This window comes from Anser cygnoides, chromosome Z (assembly GCF_040182565.1).
Source record: "Anser cygnoides isolate HZ-2024a breed goose chromosome Z, Taihu_goose_T2T_genome, whole genome shotgun sequence".
NCBI lineage: Eukaryota > Metazoa > Chordata > Aves > Anseriformes > Anatidae > Anser > Anser cygnoides.
Genome location: NC_089912.1, coordinates 49955453 through 49973798, shown reverse-complemented (window position 1 = coordinate 49973798; position 18346 = coordinate 49955453). Strand labels below are relative to the sequence as shown.

The 18346-nt window shown below is 42.3% G+C and overlaps 2 protein-coding genes across 4 annotated transcripts in view; one reads left to right on the top strand and one right to left on the bottom strand.

Annotated features, from left to right (window-relative positions):
- Positions 1-8862: 8862 nt before the first annotated feature.
- On the bottom strand, positions 8863-15364 carry LOC125183965 (atherin-like). Of its 2 annotated transcripts, none has more exons than XR_010827889.1 (2): positions 15143-15364; positions 8863-10970 (listed from the first exon to the last, which is right to left on the bottom strand). XR_010827889.1 is itself a non-coding variant. In XM_066988661.1 (2 exons), exon 1 carries the CDS (start codon positions 14881-14883, stop codon positions 13879-13881), a length of 1005 nt encoding a protein of 334 aa, XP_066844762.1. In that variant the 5' UTR covers positions 14884-14998; the 3' UTR covers positions 8863-10970; positions 12678-13878. The 2 variants fall into 2 exon arrangements, 1 of the variants encoding a protein (XP_066844762.1); XM_066988661.1 differs by lacking the exon at positions 15143-15364 and adding an exon at positions 12678-14998.
- Positions 14184-18346, top strand: part of DENND4C (DENN domain containing 4C) — a 70644-nt gene continuing 66481 nt past the window's right edge. For both annotated transcript variants that reach the window (XM_048073514.2, XM_048073513.2), the window contains exon 1: positions 14184-14319. The gene's annotated coding sequence lies outside the window, so the exon portion shown is untranslated. The remainder of the gene's footprint in view (positions 14320-18346) is intronic.

The window sequence follows — 18346 nt, the reverse complement described above, 5'->3', positions numbered from 1 at the left end:
CGGTTTCCAATTTCTGTCCTTCAAATACCATAAGATAATGAGTTATCTGACATCTTTTTTTTCTTTTTTTTCTTCCCAAGGTACAACTTTCTCCTCAATAAAAACAGTTGGATTGGATGGTTTGCTTTTGCCTTTCAGGTGTCATCTACCCAATTCAATAATATTTCTACAGCTTACAGTTTATAGGCTTTTTTAAAAAAAAGACATAAATTAAACATATTAAAAGAATGTTAACTTCTACATTTGTATGACACATATGTAAAGAAGCATGTGTCATGACAGGAAGGAAAGTTTAAACAATTACGTAAAATTTGAAATATCTCCTTATGAATGCTGCACACATTACTAAAAAATGCAGAATCCTTACAAAAGGCTATAGTATGAAGGATGGTGGGAGGGAACAGCCAAGAATTCTTCAGATAATCTCTGTGGAATATTAACATATCACAGACTTAAACAGTGGCTTTTTCTATGTATAATTCATAACCACAAACATTTACAGGTTTTTGGAAGGTGTAGCTACAATTTGAAATATTTTCCTTTTTTTCTACAAAAGTAACACTATTGTTAACACTTTTAGAACTACCAGGCTTCCTCCCAACACCACATGGAAGAATAAATCCTATAAACCACAAATCTTCCCCTTTCTTCCGTCTTTCAATACTTCTGTATATTCTGTAGGCTGCAAATAAAAGTAAGACACTCACATTTGAAATTACAGCCTGCTACTCTAACTGAAGCTTTTTTCACTAACACTGTCCACACAAAGTCCACGTAACATCAACAGGACCCAATACATTTAAATTCACTTGCAGTGTCAAGACGTTCCACATTATCAATTTTAGCCTGCTTTTACAATAGAAAGTCTACATCAGAGAGTTAGGTAAGTATTAAGGTCCATGTGAAAAGCAGGCTTAACTCAATATATTAGTGCATCAATTCTGACATGAGGAATACGTGAGATCCAATCTAGTAAGGTGATTAAATATTCATTTAACTTAAATAATATTGCCAAACGTACCGATTTAGGGGGTTTCACAACCACATAGAATCATAGAATCACAGAATATCCTGAGCTGGAAGAGACCAACAAGGATCATCGAGTCCAACTCCTGGCACCACACAGGACCACCCAAAAATCAGACCCCATGTCTGAGATCATTACCCAAAGGCTTCTTGAGCTCCAGCAGGCTCGGTGCCATGACCACTGCCCTGGGGAGCCTGTCCCAGTGCCCGACCACCCTCTGGGTGCAGAACCTTTCCCTAACCCCCAGCCTGACCCTCCCCTGTCCCAGCTCCATGCCGTTCCCTCGGGTCCTGTCGCTGTCCCCAGAGAGCAGAGCTCAGCGCCTGCCCCTCCGCTCCCCTTGTGAGGAAGCTGCAGGCCGCCATGAGGCCTCCCCTCAGCCTGCTCTGCTCTGGGCTGAGCAAACCAAGGGACCTCACCTGATCCTCATACGTCTTGCCCTCTAGAGCCTTCACCATCTTTGTTGTCCTCGTTTGGATGCTCTCTAATGGTTTTGTTCTTATATTCTTCTTATATTGTGGTGCCCAAATCTGTACACAGTAAGAGGTACACCACCTCTTACTGAGGTAAGGCCACACCAATGCCTTGAACATAGACATATCCTTAAATCCTCTCTGACCCTGCGTTTTTCCTTCTAGAAAACAACGTGTCTGTAAGGATTCAGTATGGATTAGCATGAAGCATTTTAGAATCATGGAATTATTAAGGTTGGAAAATACCTCCAAGATCATCTGGTCCAACCAACCCCCTACCAGCAATGTCACCCACTAAGCCATGTCCCTAAGCACCACGTCCAACCTTTCCTTGAACACCCCCAGGGACGGTGATGACACCACCTCCCTGGGCAACCCGTTCCAATGCCTGACTGCTCTTTCTGAGAAGAAATGTCTCTTCATTTCCAACCTAAACCTCCCCTGGCAAAACTTGAGGCCATTCCCTCTAGTCCTATCACTGGTTACCTGTGAGAAGAGGCTGGCCCCCAGCTCCCCACAGCTTCCTTTCAGTTAGCTGTAGAGAGCAATAAGGTCTCCCCTGAGCCTTCTCTTCTCCAGACCAAACAACCCCAGTTCCCTCAGCCGCTCCTCACAGGACTTGTGTTCCAGGCCCTTCACCAGCTTCGTTGCCCTTCTCTGGCCACGCTCCAGGGCCTCAATATCTTTCTTGTAGTGAGGGGCCCAAAGCTAAACACAGTACTTTAGGCGCAGCCTCACCAGAGCAGAGTACAGGGGGACGATCACCTCCCCGGTCCTGCTGGCTACACTATTCCTGATACAGGCCAGGATGCCATTGGCCTTCTTGGCCAACTGGGCACACTGCCAGCTCATGTTCAGGCAGCACCCCAGATCCTTTTCCTCTGCCCAGCTTTCCAGCCACTCTGCCCCAGGCCTGTAGCATGGACCCGGCACTTAGCCATGTTGAACCTCATCCCATTGGCCTCTGCCTATTGACCCATCCTGTCCAGGTCCCTCTGCAGGGCCTTCTTTCCCTCCAGCAGATCGACACTTCCCCCCAATTTGGTGTCATCTGCAAACTTCCTGAGGGAGCACTCAATTCTGTCATCCAAGTCATCAATAAAGATGTTAAAGAGGATGGGCCCCAACACTGACCACTGGAGAACACCACTGGTGACCAGTCGCCAGCTGGATTTTACTCCATTCACCAATCTCTGGGCCCAGCCGTCCACACAGTTTTTAACCCAGCATAAACAACAACAGAAATATTTAACACTGTGATAAACATTTCACACTCTGTAGAAAGTACAGCTTGAAAATGAAGTCTTCACTCTTAAGATTCTTATTGCTGGACTTTTGAAAATATTTACAGAAACTGAAGTCAGAAGTTTTCTGAGAAAGCCTACATAAAAAGGCCATACTCTACCATGAAAAACTGAAAGCGTATCAAAACCAAATACAGGTGGGGATAACTTGGTGGAAAGGAATCAGATCAACGTTTCAATTTGCAGGATTTTTAGCTCCACCTAATGGTCAGGATGGAAAAGATTTTCCTATCCACCTCATATTTTCTATATAATTGCTATTCAAAGACATGACTCCCTAGGGTACAAATAAAGCAACAGACATTGTTATATCAAAACAACACTAAGAGTGGCACTTATAGCAGCAATAGTGAAGAAGCACCAGTAGCCTTCATATAATCAACAGCTCATGAACATTTGCTGTCATTGGAGCTATGTCAATATTTAGCACGGCTGTTTCCAAAGAACGGGACATTCTGTTACCCTATTCATACTTTAAATAATACAAAAGATTCTTAGTAGGCAAAGATTGGCAGTGTTTGAGGGAACTACATGAATTTACATTCATGCAGATCTGATCATTATGTTCTGCTTTATTTGCTGAAGCTTTGTTCTATATTGTGTTAGTTACTTGTGTAACACGCTTTCTTTGGATAAGAAGAAAGTCTTTCATGCATGCCACTCAAAGATCTATGCACTAATTCATTAGGTATTTACAGTTTCTTTGTTTTTTTCCAACCAGGCATGAACTTGGAACACAGAACATCAAGCAAAGTCAGTGACATGCTGTGGATAATTATTTTTTTTTTGGTAGATATGTACAAATTCTGTATTTACTCCAGTGCACGTAATGAAAAGCACTCTTCTTATAATTTTTGGGAATGACAATGGGAAGGTACATATGGTAGCATAAACTGGATTCTTATTGTAAGTAATTCAGTTTGAATATTCTTGTGAACATAGTAATATGTAAGCTAAAATATATTATCCCACAGTGCCATAAATTACTAAGGTTTGAAATATTTTGTCCTCTTCCAAAAAATAATGCTGTTCTCATACATATATAGCTGAATCCGTATACCCTGCATTTACACTATGACAGAATACCTTCAGTGGTGATAGATCTCTATGAAATGTTTTTTAGTACTACAATAGCTTTTATGTTGTGGTGTTTCTCAGGGTCTAGATGCTAAGCCACCAAAGAATGGGCATCAGATTCAGGCTGAGTTAGTAATTGTCTATGAAGGACAAGAATATAGATATATATATTATGATACTGACTTGCTTAGTTGTTTGCTCCAGAGAAGGGTAATTTTCTCCTAGTCTGTTTGTGAAAGCAGATAACCTTTCCATGCTTCCATGCATGGTAATTCAATGTCAGATGAACATTGTGGCATAAGTGCTCTGCAATCTAATAAGAGTGTATCAACAGCAACCAATAACATACCACAAGATACTTCAAAAAGCATTTTATTCACTATTCTTTGAATAAAATTATTCTTTAATAGGATTACAGCTCAATGTACATTCTAGTTACCGATATCACCGTTTTCTTTCCTTGTGATTTTTTTTTCCTACTTAAAAACAGAAAAAAGCCAAAAGGAGAAAACCAGAACTAGATAGACATGGGTAATGGCAAGACCCTAGTGAGAGATTATCATGCGCTAATACAAATACTTGTAACAGTAAGGAAAAGTATAGAAAATAATGTTTTTAAATACTTAGTTTGATCAAATTTGAGAAGAAAGTGTTTGCTAAACCTAAACTGCACCTTCCCTAAGTAACTTTTGATTAGAATGGATTGTCATTAATACTGCTGTAACGATAGGCAGTTCTGAAAAATTTCCTAAGTGTTTAAAGTAAAAACAGTAAACTTAAAAGAGGAATCACTGAACCATAGAATATCCATGCTTGGAAGGGACCCATGAGGATCATTGAGTTCAACTCCTGACTCTACACAGTGCAACCAAAGAATTAAACTATATATCTAAGAGAACGTTGTCCAAACACTTCTTGAACACTGGCAGACCTAATGACATAATCACCTTCCTGGGGAGCCTGTCCCAGTGCCCGACCACCCTCTGGGTGCAGAACCTTTCCCTAACCCCCAGCCTGACCCTCCCCTGTCCCAGCTCCATGCCGTTCCCTCGGGTCCTGTCGCTGTCCCCAGAGAGCAGAGCTCAGCGCCTGCCCCTCCGCTCCCCTCGTGAGGGAGCTGCAGGCCGCCATGAGGCCTTCCCTCGGCCTGCTCTGCTCGGGGCTGAGCAAACCAAGGGACTTCAGACAGTACTCATACGTTTTCCTCTCTAGATCTGTCACCATCTTTGTTGTCCTTCTTTCAATACACTCTACGTCAAAATACGTGACACTATGGAACATACAATACTAGTCTCTCACCAAGGTACATAGTGATCCAGTTTCTAATTACACAAAAGGTCCTTCATGTCTTTTTTAGCACTGTCTAGAGCCTTTCTATTTCTACAGTTTTGCAAATTAGAACACTTGTTATTCTGGAAATGTGGGAATTATGATTACATAAATTTAGATTTCCAGCTAGATTTCCAGCACAGTACAGTGCTATTTTGAAATTGATTTAGATCACTATATATGTGTTAAATTGTTCATATATGCTTGTAATATAAAACACCAAAAGTAAGCTTCTGGTGATGTATAACATCTGATTCTGAATATTCAAAGATCTTCATCAAATATTAATCATTCAGTCATTTTAAACATTCATATATTCAAAATAAAAAAAATGTACAGTTAATAGCTTCCATGTTTTGATATGACAAAGAATACTAGAATGTATACAAAGCTTGAACTGTCTCATCATACACATACATTAAAAAGAACATCCAAGCATCACTGCACTGCAACAAATACCTTAGAAGTTATACTTCTACAGACTGTCATAGAGCACATGACATTAGTCCATGCTTTCAGTTAAATCTAGCTACTCTAAGTCTGTCATGCTTGGGAAACATACAAGCAAGGCTGACTACTTTACCAGGCAAACATCAGCTATTTCTGAACTAATTCATATCAGTGTCTTTCACTCAGTGCTAACAACAGATTTATTCATGCTTTTACATATTTGTAAGACAACATTTACTTTTGGACAATTGAAGGAAAATCTGTTGTTTGTGTATGTTTGACTTACCTCAGATTGAAACAAAGTCTTAGCAGGGGTTTGCAGTGTTTCATGTATAAACCCACATAATAGTTCAATGAAGTCTGAAAACATTGTTATAGCAGAAATATTTTCCTACTTGAGTCCTGAGTTTTCTGGTTAGTCAATAATAATGAACAATTATAGTACTTTGTTGTGTTTTCATCCTGAAATCTTCCCGTATGTTAGAGAAAATATTATTTATACAATATTATAATCAGCATAGAGAGATTAACGGATTCATAGAAACACAGAATTATAGAATATACCAAGCTGAAAGGGACCCACATGGATCATCGAGCCCTGACTCCACACAGGATCACTCAAAAATCAAGACATTTGTCTGAGAGCATTGTCCAAATGCTTCTTGAACTCCAGCAGCATGGAGCTGTGACCACTCCCTGTGGAGCCTGTCCCAGTGCCCGACCACCCTCTGGGTGCAGAACCTTTCCCTAACCCCCAGCCTGACCCTCCCCTGTCCCAGCTCCATGCCGTTCCCTCGGGTCCTGTCGCTGTCCCCAGAGAGCAGAGCTCAGCGCCTGCCCCTCCGCTCCCTTTGTACAAGCTAGTTTGAAACAGACGGGGAGAGGTAGAAATACAATGTCTGTTTCCTGAAAAGATACGCATGACCAATATGCATATCAAGCATATCTGAACATTTCATAACCAAATAATACTGAAAGTATCATATATCCATGCTGTCTCTTGGTCATGTGATTTGTAATGAAATCCGGAGAGAAGTGGAAACCTTTAACAAAGGTTTAGCAAAGAAGGAGAATGAATAATTACCCTGAAAATAGTTACCCTGGGAAAAAAAAAAAAAAAAAAAGTAGAGAGAGAGAGAAATACATGGAGAAAAGAGAACGCAAACTTCTAAGGTCATGACTGAAACCACCACCCATGGTAAATTGCAAAGAACTCTATTTATTTACTTTGGAAAGATGAAAGGCTGAGTCACTCCTGAGTCAGTGACATAAACCTTGGGTAAGGAGATATTCTACCTCATTCCTCACTCATCCTGTGCCAGAAATATGTTACAAGGTCATTTCCCCTAACTTTCTCAAGCAGGAGATATAAAACTTGAACAGAGAGGTCTCTGGGAAGGCTGCAGTCTTTTGTGTTCAGATGAAAACACCATTACCTGAGAAAACAAAACAGCCTGGCAGCATTCAACTAGCTGTTTACCTGTGGAGCCCTGAAAGAGAAGCATTTCTGTAGTTGAATAGTCTCCCACAGGGTCAAATATTTTATGTCTACATACAAACCAGCCTCTGTACTTAGCTTATTCCTTTCACATCTGACCTCCCACCCTTTTTCCTGTAAATCACCTTAGTAAATTGAAAAGGAACTATGAAGGGGAAAATAAAACCATACACACACCCATTTGATATATTTACATATGCTCTGGAACGTAAGGCCAAACTCCATTATTTTCACTGACTGATTATTTCTTCCCTTGAGGGAAAGGTCTCAGGTAGGTACTTCTGGATTAATATTGCAATGGTGGACTAGTTCATTTATACAACACACTGCAAAGGTAAGTTGTTAATTTTTTTACAGAAGCCTGAACTGTGTGAATGAGGCAGATCTACCTCACGTCCCACACTTTGAACAGTGCTTGTCTGCTTCCACAGTAACTAGACCTGCTATGAGTATGTAGACACTTTTTCAGAGGCTGTTTTTGAAGGACTCCTTATTCTGACCGACTAACTTGGGAAAGGAATGCTTCTGCCCTTGCCAATGCCTTTTTTTTGCTAGCAAAAGCATTTGTGAAGCCACATGAAAACTGAACTTGGTCTCTTTTTAAAAATAAATATATATATATATACACGTTAGTTGTCTGGCTTTATTCACTGCACAAGTATGTGAACTGTTTTGACTGCATAAAGGAGGCAATAAGAAAACTGTGAAACGCAACTGGGACGTGATGGAGTCCCCCCTCCTTTGGCTTAAAGATGTTTTGGAATCACAGAGTTAATGCATCTCAGACTGCATTAAGACATCTGTCTCTGCAGACATATTAAACCTAGTCTCTATTAGTAAGTAGCCAACCATCCTAGCGTGGGAACTTCTTTCTAGGAAGCTTTCCCCCACATAAATATCCTCACAGATTGGGAAGGCTGAGGCTACCTGGCTGATTGAAATTATATAAGATGTATCAGGGAAGAAGTGGCTAGAGGAAATGTAGAGTCATATGATAGGAAAGCTGTGAGAAATCTACAGTCAAGCAGCAGAGATCTGTGTTTAACGCTCAGGGAGAAAATCTCCCACTCCCAGTAAGGAATAACCAACGCAGTGCCAGCTGCCAGATGCCTGGGTTCACAGAAGAACACCCTTACAACAGCTCCAGCCCCAGCCACCTCCATGCTCCCTTCTCGTAAAGCATTCTGCACTTTCTTAGTATAAGAATTGTTAATCCTCTAATTCTTAAATGAAAACAGCATTTATTGGTTTTACTTGGCAAGGTTTTGGAGCAGGGGTTCTGTAGAGGTGGCCTCCGTAAGCAGAGCCCAGCAGCTGCCCCATGTTAGATCAGAGCCAGCTCCAGCTGGCTCCAAAAGGGACCCACAGCTGGCCAGAGCCAAGACAATGAGAGAGACTGGTTGGGGTTCTGGGAGAGCAGATTTAAGAAGGGAAAAAAAAAAAAAACAAAAAAAAAAACTGCTGTGCAACAGCACCTGGGAGAGAGGAGTGAGAAAACGTGAGAGAAACAGCCTTGCAGACACCAAAGTCAGTGAAGAAGGAGGGCTGGAGGTGCTCCAGGTGCCAGAGCAGAACTTCCCCTGCAACCCATGGAGAGGACCATGCTGAAAAAGATTGTCCACCTGAAGTCTGTGGACCACATCAGAGCAGATCTCCATGCTGCAGTCCATGGAGGACCCCTCGCTGGAGTAGGTGGGTATGACTGGAAGGAAGCTGCAGCCCATGGAGATCTCACTAACGAGCAGGTTCCTGGCAGGAAATGCACCCCATGGCAAGGAGCCCATGCTGGAGCAGAAGGTCTGGTGGGAGCTGCTGCCCGTGAGAGACCCATGCTGGAGCAGTCCATTCTTGAAGAATGGACACCATGGTACAGACCCATGCTGGAGCGATTACAGGCTCACAAAATGGTTTAGGTTGGAAGGGACCTCTGCAGGTCTTGAAGAACTGCAGCCTGTGGGAAGCCCACATTGGATTGTGGGGTCTCCGTTGGGAGACCCCACACTGGAGCAAGGGAAGAAAGTGAGGATGAAGAATGGTGATGGTGAAGCATTATGGATTGACCGCATCCCCATTCCCCTAATCTGCTTGGGAGGAGGAGGTAGAAGAAGATGGATAGAGGGAAGGTTTTTCTAGTTTGCTTTTAGATCTCACTGCCCTAGGTTGTTATTAGTTGGCAAGAAGATACATTAATCTTCCCTATGCTGAGTCTGTTTTGCCTGTGATGGTAACCGGAGAGCAATCTCCCTGTCTTTATCTCAATCCATGAGGTTTTTCTCTGTGTTTTTCTCCTCCTGTTCTGCTGAGGAGGCAGAGTGAGAGAGCAGCTGTGTGGGGCTTAGCTGTCCATCAGTGCTAAACTACCACACAGAATATAAATGGTAATGCTTTTGTTTACATGCTCCCGTGTCATTTTCTGTTTTGTTCAGTTTTCTAGGAGTGTGCCCATTTCCAACAGAATCCATGAGACTTAACAAGGAACAAGCTATTAATATTTACAAAGCCTTCCACACATACCCTCCATCTTTCTGTTAAGGATAAATAAAATAACAAATGGATATTGCTTTGTGTTATGCAATTCCAATCAGTCCTCACCAGACCAACAAAAAGGCTAGTTGGGCAGGCTCTATTTCAAAATAATCAAGCTGAATGTTGGTAGCTAATGATAGATGCTAAAGCCAAAAAAAAAAAAAAGTTAGCTCATATTGCTTTCTTTAGACTACAGAAGTAAACAATGCTTTCCAGAGAAGCATCCAGAAAGCAAATATCTATCATTTCAGTTGGTTCTATTGGTTGTTATTATTACACAGCAAGGAAATATGTCTTATTTGTCAAATATGTCTTATTTGTCAGCTGAATTTGTATGCCATTATATTCTAGCAGTTATTTCTTGTTATTAAAATTAAATTTTAAAAGCACTGTTTAGTCTTTGTGAAGGTACTTATTTATTCTAATCAAGTCAACCCAGATCATATGATAAACTGTGCAAGTTAAGATCATTTAGTCTGGATGTTAGACATCTGCAGATATTTTCTACAAACTCTGCTGAAATTATAACATCTCTAAACTAACCTATACATCCATTTTCTTTAACATTGCCCTTTTCAGTACTAACTACCAATAGATATCTTCACAAAACAATATCCCCCAATGACTGATAGCCTTTTCTGCCACAGACTATCAACATTCTCTGTTTAATATGAATCACTAGAATACTCTTCGTACTTTGACTGTTATTTTTTTGTACCTGTATCATACAGTATATAATGTGATTGTGAGTGCAAGAGAATCAAATCAAGTTCACGGTCTTCTAGTTCATCTGTCTTTGCTGTCCTTATTTTATAGCAAACATTCAAATAGAACAAGAATAGTTATCCTCGATGGCTATTCTGACAAACACAATGAAGACTTTAGGTTACGATTATTTCAGGGTCTATGGTACTCAACTGATTCCAGGAAAAGAGTTGTCTCAGAAATGAAATTCAAAATGAGGTTATATTACTAACCATGGCCAATAAGACCTCAGTAAGCACCTAGAGATTAAACAGGCAAGAGACATGATGAATCAGCATAAACCAACCCAATATTTAAAACAAAATTTATGTCCAAAGATATTTCTAGTAGTATAGGATTGATTATCTGAGCAACTAATGATAGATTAAAAGTAATTTAATCATAAATCTAAGAGTACTTACAAAACCAGTGCATTTTCACTACCTGAATCTGAATGGTTAGGCTCAGCATGCAGCACCATATGGAACATTCAGCTGAGTAGAGAGAAGCGAATGTAGTGTAACAGCTTATCCAGGAGTATGCTAAAAAAAAAAAAAAAAAAGCTAACAGTGAAGACCAGACAATGGAGATTCCTAGAAACAGACATGAGAAGAATCTTGTGTTTATTTTAAAACCTGTTTCCCATGGGTTGCCAAAACCAAGAGGTTCTATCCTCTATACTTCTTAGCAGGAGTAATCTCTTTTTTTCAGTTACTGAGGACCCATATAAGAAATAATACAACGGAATCACGTGCATTTTGAAAACAAGTCTAAGACCTATTATCTTCTAGGCTGGATGAAGAGAGACAGTAACTGAAAGCTTTTAGAGGGAAAAGGAACATAGTATTTCAAAAAAAGAAATAAACAGAGAAAGACTTAGGAAGACAAAAAAATCAATAAATCCGGCCACATTTTATGCAGAAAAGACCAAGATAACTTGATTTTTTTAAATGTACAGTTTTAAAGTATTCCTGAATTTAGACCAGTATTTTAAGCAGCATCTGTTAATTCTTCAAAGACCATATAAAGAAAGGGATCTGTCAGCTCCACCACTGGTATTTATGAAGACCTCTCTAGCAAGACAATCCTGTCTAACTAGGTTTTTGATCTTGCAACAGAGTGACAGCCAGAAAAATTCTGACATTTTCCTACAAAATGGTGGCTTTCAGATAGATGGAGTTGCTGAAATGGAGTTCTCAATTGCAGTTACATTTTTAATTGCCGTGAATCAGATATATGTTTTAAGCTGGATCTATGTACGACAATAATTGTACATTTGTCCTGTCTCTGTATGTCACTGATTAAATGATTAAAGCCAGAAAGAGCATGTGAATCTTCAGCTTCTACCCCCTATCACACAATCTCAGCAATACATTGTGAAACCATGACCAGCTGTACAATAAGGTGAGACACTTGGACTCCAGTTTTCTGTTTTAAACAGCTCTTCAAAAGTTAAACAATGATTAGGATCTTCCACATACTACAGTGACAGCATTGCTTCAAGCATTCTTTGAACAGATCTCAGCTAGCACAACTGCTTGGGACATTTGTTTCATTTTCCTTATCCACTTTCTGGACAAAACTTCTACTCCACAGGACAGTTGCAAAGGCCAGAGATCAAGTGTTCACTGATGTCATTGCCATAATTCATATGACTGGAGGCAACTACAGGATTAAAGAATGAAAACTTCCAGCAAGTATGAAATGAAGAAATTATCAAGTGCTTAGTCAGAAATCTGTAAAGAGAAGGTATTTTTATTTCCAAGGACTCTGAGTAAGCTTATCACAGACTCAATCTGCATAAATCCCTATCTATGCATGTCAGAGGCAGATAGAGTAAATGTATTATTTGCTCTAATAAGACTAAAAATCAGGTCTTCCTGAAACTGTAGATTTGACAATTGGTGGCAAATTAAAGTAATTTCATTGAAATGACTTGAAAATTATCTGGACCTTCCTTGAACAGGGAATTTTGTGCTACTTGTAAATGAAAATGAATCATTTGCAATAATGTAAGATTCTTAAATTACAGGCTTTCAGCATAAGTCAGCAGCTGTCTGGCACATGCATGCTACTAGGTATTATTTCTTGAACAAAAAGACCATTGATTCTTAGATTATGTGCTAAATCCTGCTAAAGGATAGTAAGGATGAATCAAGAAACTCATAATATTCCAGAAAAATTCTTTTAGCTACAAGGAGCAGAGCTTACCTCTCTGGGCTGAAGAGGTATAAAAAGACATAAATTACCTGTCTCTGTCTTGGCCTCATTCCCTCCTTTGAGGGGGTGGAATTTAACGATGACTCGAACAATACAGTGGCTCACTGCTACCAAAAGGATGGTCATCTTATTTTTCATGCTGGTTCTGCTGCCCAGTGACTTGTTTGGGGACCATATTCAACCCACTAACCCAGCAAAAAAGCCTTCTGAGTTTCCTATTCTGTCAGTGAATTGAACTGGCTTACTGCAAGTTCTGGTGATTGTCAGAGCTGGCGTGAGGTCGTGGAAATGTGCAGCCAGGAGGGATAAGGGAATCAGGGAATCCTTATGTCTCTTGTAATTCCCTCAAACTCTCAAATCTTGAGACACTCATCAAAGGCAGATAGTTTTTTAAGGGAAACTCAGTGCCCACCTATTTTTTCAGAGACAAGTAATGCTACTGATGTGAAATTACTCCACGTTTAGAGTGGTTGAAGTCTCTTCAAGACTATGGATGAGCAAGTCTTACAGTATTACACCTTACTCCTCCATCAGCATAGTGGATTTTGCAGTACATTTGGCACTGCAATGTTGCAAAGTAATAATTACAAGACAAGGCTTAGCCCTTAACTCAAAAGACATAACCTTAGACGGAAAACTGTGAAATGAACGCTTTTGAATTCTAGTACTACTCCTCTTGGATTATTTAGAATATAATTGAAATGTCAGCACAAAAAACTGTTTAGAAAACTGTTAGAACTGTTAGAAAAGTGCACTGAGTATAAGTAGTCAGTGTACATCTGCGGTATTCAGCACCAATATTCAAGCAACAACGCTCTAGTTTGTGTGTTTTCTTAGATTTTAGTATCTGTTGGGAAATAACAGCATGGATAATACTATAACGAATGCAAAGTCTGCTCAGGTATGCTGTTGCATACTTTAAGACTTGTAAAGTCCTAATCTTCAAGAGCCTACCGACCCTGCAAGCTTTCATAAATAGGAAATCAGCAAAACTTACTGAAATGTTCATGACTTTGTAGCTCGTATGATTTACCCTTCTTTGTGTTGGATATGAATATAAATCTTTACTCTGCATCTTTAAATCAGAGTTAGCAGGCTGCATCTTAGCTCAAATACAGCCCAACCACTTCCAACACAGGTATGATCTGGAGTTAAAGTCTGCCTTTCAAGTCTCATCTTTTGTGCATAATAGAGCCCTTGGCTTGTTATGTGAGCTGGGAAAATTCTGATTTATCTTGTCAGGAAGGCCGGCTGCGGGCGGGGAAACCAGCCCCAAAGGAAGACCCCGGCATGTGAGCTCTCCTCCCAAGCTCCCTGGGCCCGGCCGGGTGACCTGGCCGCCGGCTGTGAGAGGGCCCCGCGCCCCCCTCCCTGCGAGGCCCGGGCGGGCGGCGGCCGGGCCCGGGGGCTCGGGGCTCGGGGCTCCGGGCTCGGGCGCCCCCTGGCCGCAGCAGCGGCTCCGGGCGAGCCCCGTGCCCGCTCCCCTGCCCCGGCGGCCGCCGCCGCCTCCTTTCGGGGCGGGCCCTGGAGCCGCCTGTAGGCGTTTGCGGGGGAGAAAGTAACATGGTGGCCGCTTCCTCCCCGGGCGGGAGCGGCGGCGGCGGGTCCGGCTGCTCCTGAGGCGGCAGGAGCGGGGCGAGGCTCCGCGACCCTCCGGGCGGCTGTGGGCAGGTGAGCGGCCGCGGGCGGCAGGGCCGGGCGGCGGGGAGGGAGGCAGGGGGCCTGACAGGCGGGGAGACGGAGCGGCACCGGACCCGGCGCCGTGTCCGCCTTCCACCGCCCGCTCCGCGGGGCGCGGCAGGAAGCCGGCACCGCAGCGGGGAGCGCCCCTTCCTGGCCCCGGCGCTGCAGCCCCTTCCCTCGCCCCTTTCTCTTAAGTTTTCCTCCTCGGCGGAGGGGAAGGAGGCGCGGAGCCTTCCCCCGGTCCCGGCGAGGGCTCGCCTCCCTCCTCCTGCCCCGGCAGCGCTTCTGCGCCGCGGCGAGCCATTGCACCGCGCAGGGTGGGGAGGGCGGGGGCGAGTTCTCAGCTCTCTCTCTCTCTCTCTTTTTTTTTTTTCTTTTAAAACCCTCGCTATTATCCCTAATTCCCGTGCTCCCCCTCGGACGGACGGCCGTCCCTCGGGGCCGTGCCCGGCCCTCGCCCCGGAGGGGCGGTGGCGCCGCGGTGAGGGCGCAGGTGGCCGTGCGCCGCAGGTGAGCCACCCGCGGACACCGCCCGCCCTCCCTTTTCCCCATTTTTTTTTCCCTGTTGCCGGCCGAGGCCCCTTCCCCGGGGAGCCTCCAGCTCTGTGCGAAGGGCCGAGCTGGAAGGAGGGCAGGGCAGCGGCGCGGGGGCTGCCCAGCGCCCCGTGTCCGGGCTGTGCCGCCCGACCCGCGCCGAAATGGAGACGGGCGGCGCCATGGCTGTCAGAAGGGCACGCGTAATGGCGGTGACGGGCTGCGGCCGCCCCGCCGCGTCCGGGTGGTCTGCCGGGGCAGCGGGGCTTCGCGGTACCTCAGCGCCTTCCTGGGGCAGCGGGGGAAGGCTGTCCGCAAAGGTGTCCGCAGGTTTCGACGTGATCCAGTCTCCTGTCAGTGCCAAGCGTCGCCTCCCGAAACGTTCAAGCACCGCTTCACATACTGTTGATGCGTCCGTCTCAGAAAGGGTTCAAAACCCGAACAGAATTACATTAACGCGCAGCGGGTGTTGGAACTAGGTGATCTTCGAGGGCCCTGCCAACCCAAGCCACTCTGTGATTAAATGCCTGGTCCGTGGGGATCTGCTGTTCTTTTGGCGCTATGGTCAAGCGTATCCCAACGCGGGCCGTTGTGCTGACTCCAAACTTAACGCCCCTGGCTAGACTTTTCGACCTGCTACAGGAGGGCTTAGCTTGTAAACAAACAGCGTGTTTGATTTGATCGTCTTTCTGTTTTTCCCTCTAAACTGCATCAGTGTGACTTCTGAGGGACTAGTATTTTCCTGTACTTGTAGTATTTTCTTGGCTTATTGTGGAGTATTTGACCAGTCTAAATTTGAGCCTGCAGATGTTGGTAAAAAGAAAACTATTTGCTTTTGATTACTTTTGATAGCTCTTTTCTTGTGTTTACCAAAATCAAGGTTAGTAAAAGTTTTTGCATCATTCTTTTTAATGTAGTATGCCAGAAGCTAAGGGAGTAAGCATTCTCTGTGTTTTAGGGGAGAAATAATGATGGAATGCAAATTACTTCGTACCTGTTTGGAAAATGACAATTTGGACTTTTTGTGAAAGCCACTATAACCAAACTTAAGTGACTAATGAGACTAGCACATATATTTCAAATGCTTGTCTCAAAGAACACAATCAAAAAAAAAAAAAAAACCTACAAAAAAAACCCTGTTAGATAGCATGTACTTTTATTATGTATGATGACTGTAAGTCTTTTTTAATAAGTTCTTCAGTAGTTGGCTGGCTGGTTGTTTTTTACCATTCCAGTGGATCTGAAATGCTAATAATGCATTCTGTCTTGAGTAGTGCAGTGGAAGAATTCAGGAGGGAAACCAATACACGAGACTTCAGATTTCTATGTTAAAATGCTTACTAGGTTACATAGCAGTAATAGCTGTGAAAATAACAAAAAATACATTTTCTTTCAATTGGCTTATAAATTAAGACGAACATTTTCTTAAATACATACGGATAAGGATAACATTACATTTGGCTGTTTCTTCTTAGGTTAAGGTTGGTTAAATTAACTGTAATGAGATCTTCTTGGGCTGTGCACATTTGTTTTCTTGTTTGAGTGTTTGAATAATCAAAGATTGTGTATTGGATTTCTTTCTGATTAACTGTTGCAATCTCATACGAGTAAAGATGTTTCCTTCTGTGCTAACCATCTAACTTGAGTAAAATTGGGATATCCAAATAATGATATGGATAGCATCCCTCTGATTCAACGTGTATGAATTCTCGTAGGGAGTAGCAGTGCCACATATTCCAAGCAGTGCTTGGAACAGAATCTGTATAAATGTGGTTCTTTCTTTGGTCTGTCTTTGACCAGTGGAGAAGTGTGTTTGGAGTTCAACCTTGGTATGCTTTAAGGACAAATAAGTTCCAGAGGTAGCTTTGATGTGCAGATCTGTGTTTGTTTAAATATAAAGAAGGAATAAAGTCTTAGCAGAATGAGGTGGGAAAGGTATAATTGCCAAACATGCAAGAGGAAGTTAAGGTAGTCTTTTGACTGTCATGTAAAAGATCGCATCTCTTATTCGTTGAGCTTACAAATAAATTTCAGAGGCAACTACAAGCATAGAGCAGTCAGTATGTGTGAAGACTGTTTAATGTCTTTGGTAGTCTATATATTGTTCTCATGTTGCAGGGCCTCCTTTCCTGATGCAGTCTTCTGAGTGGAAAAAGGCAGCAAAAAGCATCTGTAACCTCTAATTTGGCTTCTTTTTTTGTTTAGAGGTAACTTGCGCTGTAGAAATTTGGCTGGTGGAACTTTTTTATGTTAATGTGTTTGCTTGTCAACCCGAAGCATGTCACTTTCTTGAATGATATTCAAGATACTCAAGGTCTTGGTGTGGGCAAACTCTAAAAATGGGGTTCACAATCATGTTATTAAATTGCCTCCAATGTGAATTGCCAAGTAGTTGTCCGTTACTGCTTATTCATATTTGTAAAATGAGAATCACTTTGCTACACTGCAGCACGAGACCTGCTTTCCTCATATAGTGCTTCTGTGAGACTGTAAACTGAAGTCTTTGGACTTTGATCTACTTCTTAGCTTCCGTCTTGCTACAAAAATCATCCCTCTTAAAAACTCTGATACTCAAAATTCTTGTCCTTGGTTATATAAAAATGTGATGCTGCTTCTTTCCTGTGGGATAAAGAATTACTGTTGCTGGAAATAATCCATTTTTATGATGATAATGACCATGCTTTGTTTTTGCAAAGTCGTGGAGCTAAAGGCTGACCGTGGCTTCTGTGCAAACAGTTGTTGGAACCTAAGAAGGTGAATTCAAGACAGTTTCTGGACTGCGAAATAGGTTCTGGTGGAGTGTGACTGCTTGTTGTGTAGTTGTTCTTGTGACTACCTCTATCATAAAATATGTGCATGCAAGCATATTCTCAAGTTTTAGGAATACAGTTATACTGGGCTATGCATTCCAAAGTGGAATAGAGCAGAAGGCTGAGGCTCGGTTAATATCTTGCTGTACTCCTGTGTTTCGCTTACGGGTTCTTCAAGGGTGTAACTGGGGTCCTGATGTTTACTGTTGGTTTTGGCGTACAGGAAACTTGGAGATGGTTTTCAGAGTACCAAAGATTATAATGCTATTCTCTGCTTATGCATGTGACTTGGTTTTCTTTTCTTTTTTTTTTGAAGAGTAAAAAGTAACAGTCTCAAGATTGTTGATACAGAGAACAAGAAAAATATACCTACAATTTCATGAATAAAGTTGGCTTGCATCTCATGAAACATTCCATTTACTTTGTTTCAGTTAGATATATTGAGGCAATTCTGTCAGATTCTTCTTTCCTCTGTCTTCATTTTGTGACATTACAGTTCCTTTCCTTTACTCTCAAAAACGTCTCTAAAGAGACTTGATGCTTTTCAAACATCAACCAAAAGCCTGTGCTTTTCTGTTTAAAAGATGTTACAAATAGTGTAAATCAGGGATTGACTTGCAAATTAAGCTGTTCAACTCTGGCAGCAAAAGCTGAGTTTACAATTACAAGTC

Bases quoted from the DNA above. Each gene is read 5' to 3' on its own strand.
- LOC125183965 (XM_066988661.1), bottom strand. From the start codon at position 14,883: ATGGGGAAAAGGGAGGGCGGGCGGTGTCCGCGGGTGGCTCACCTGCGG.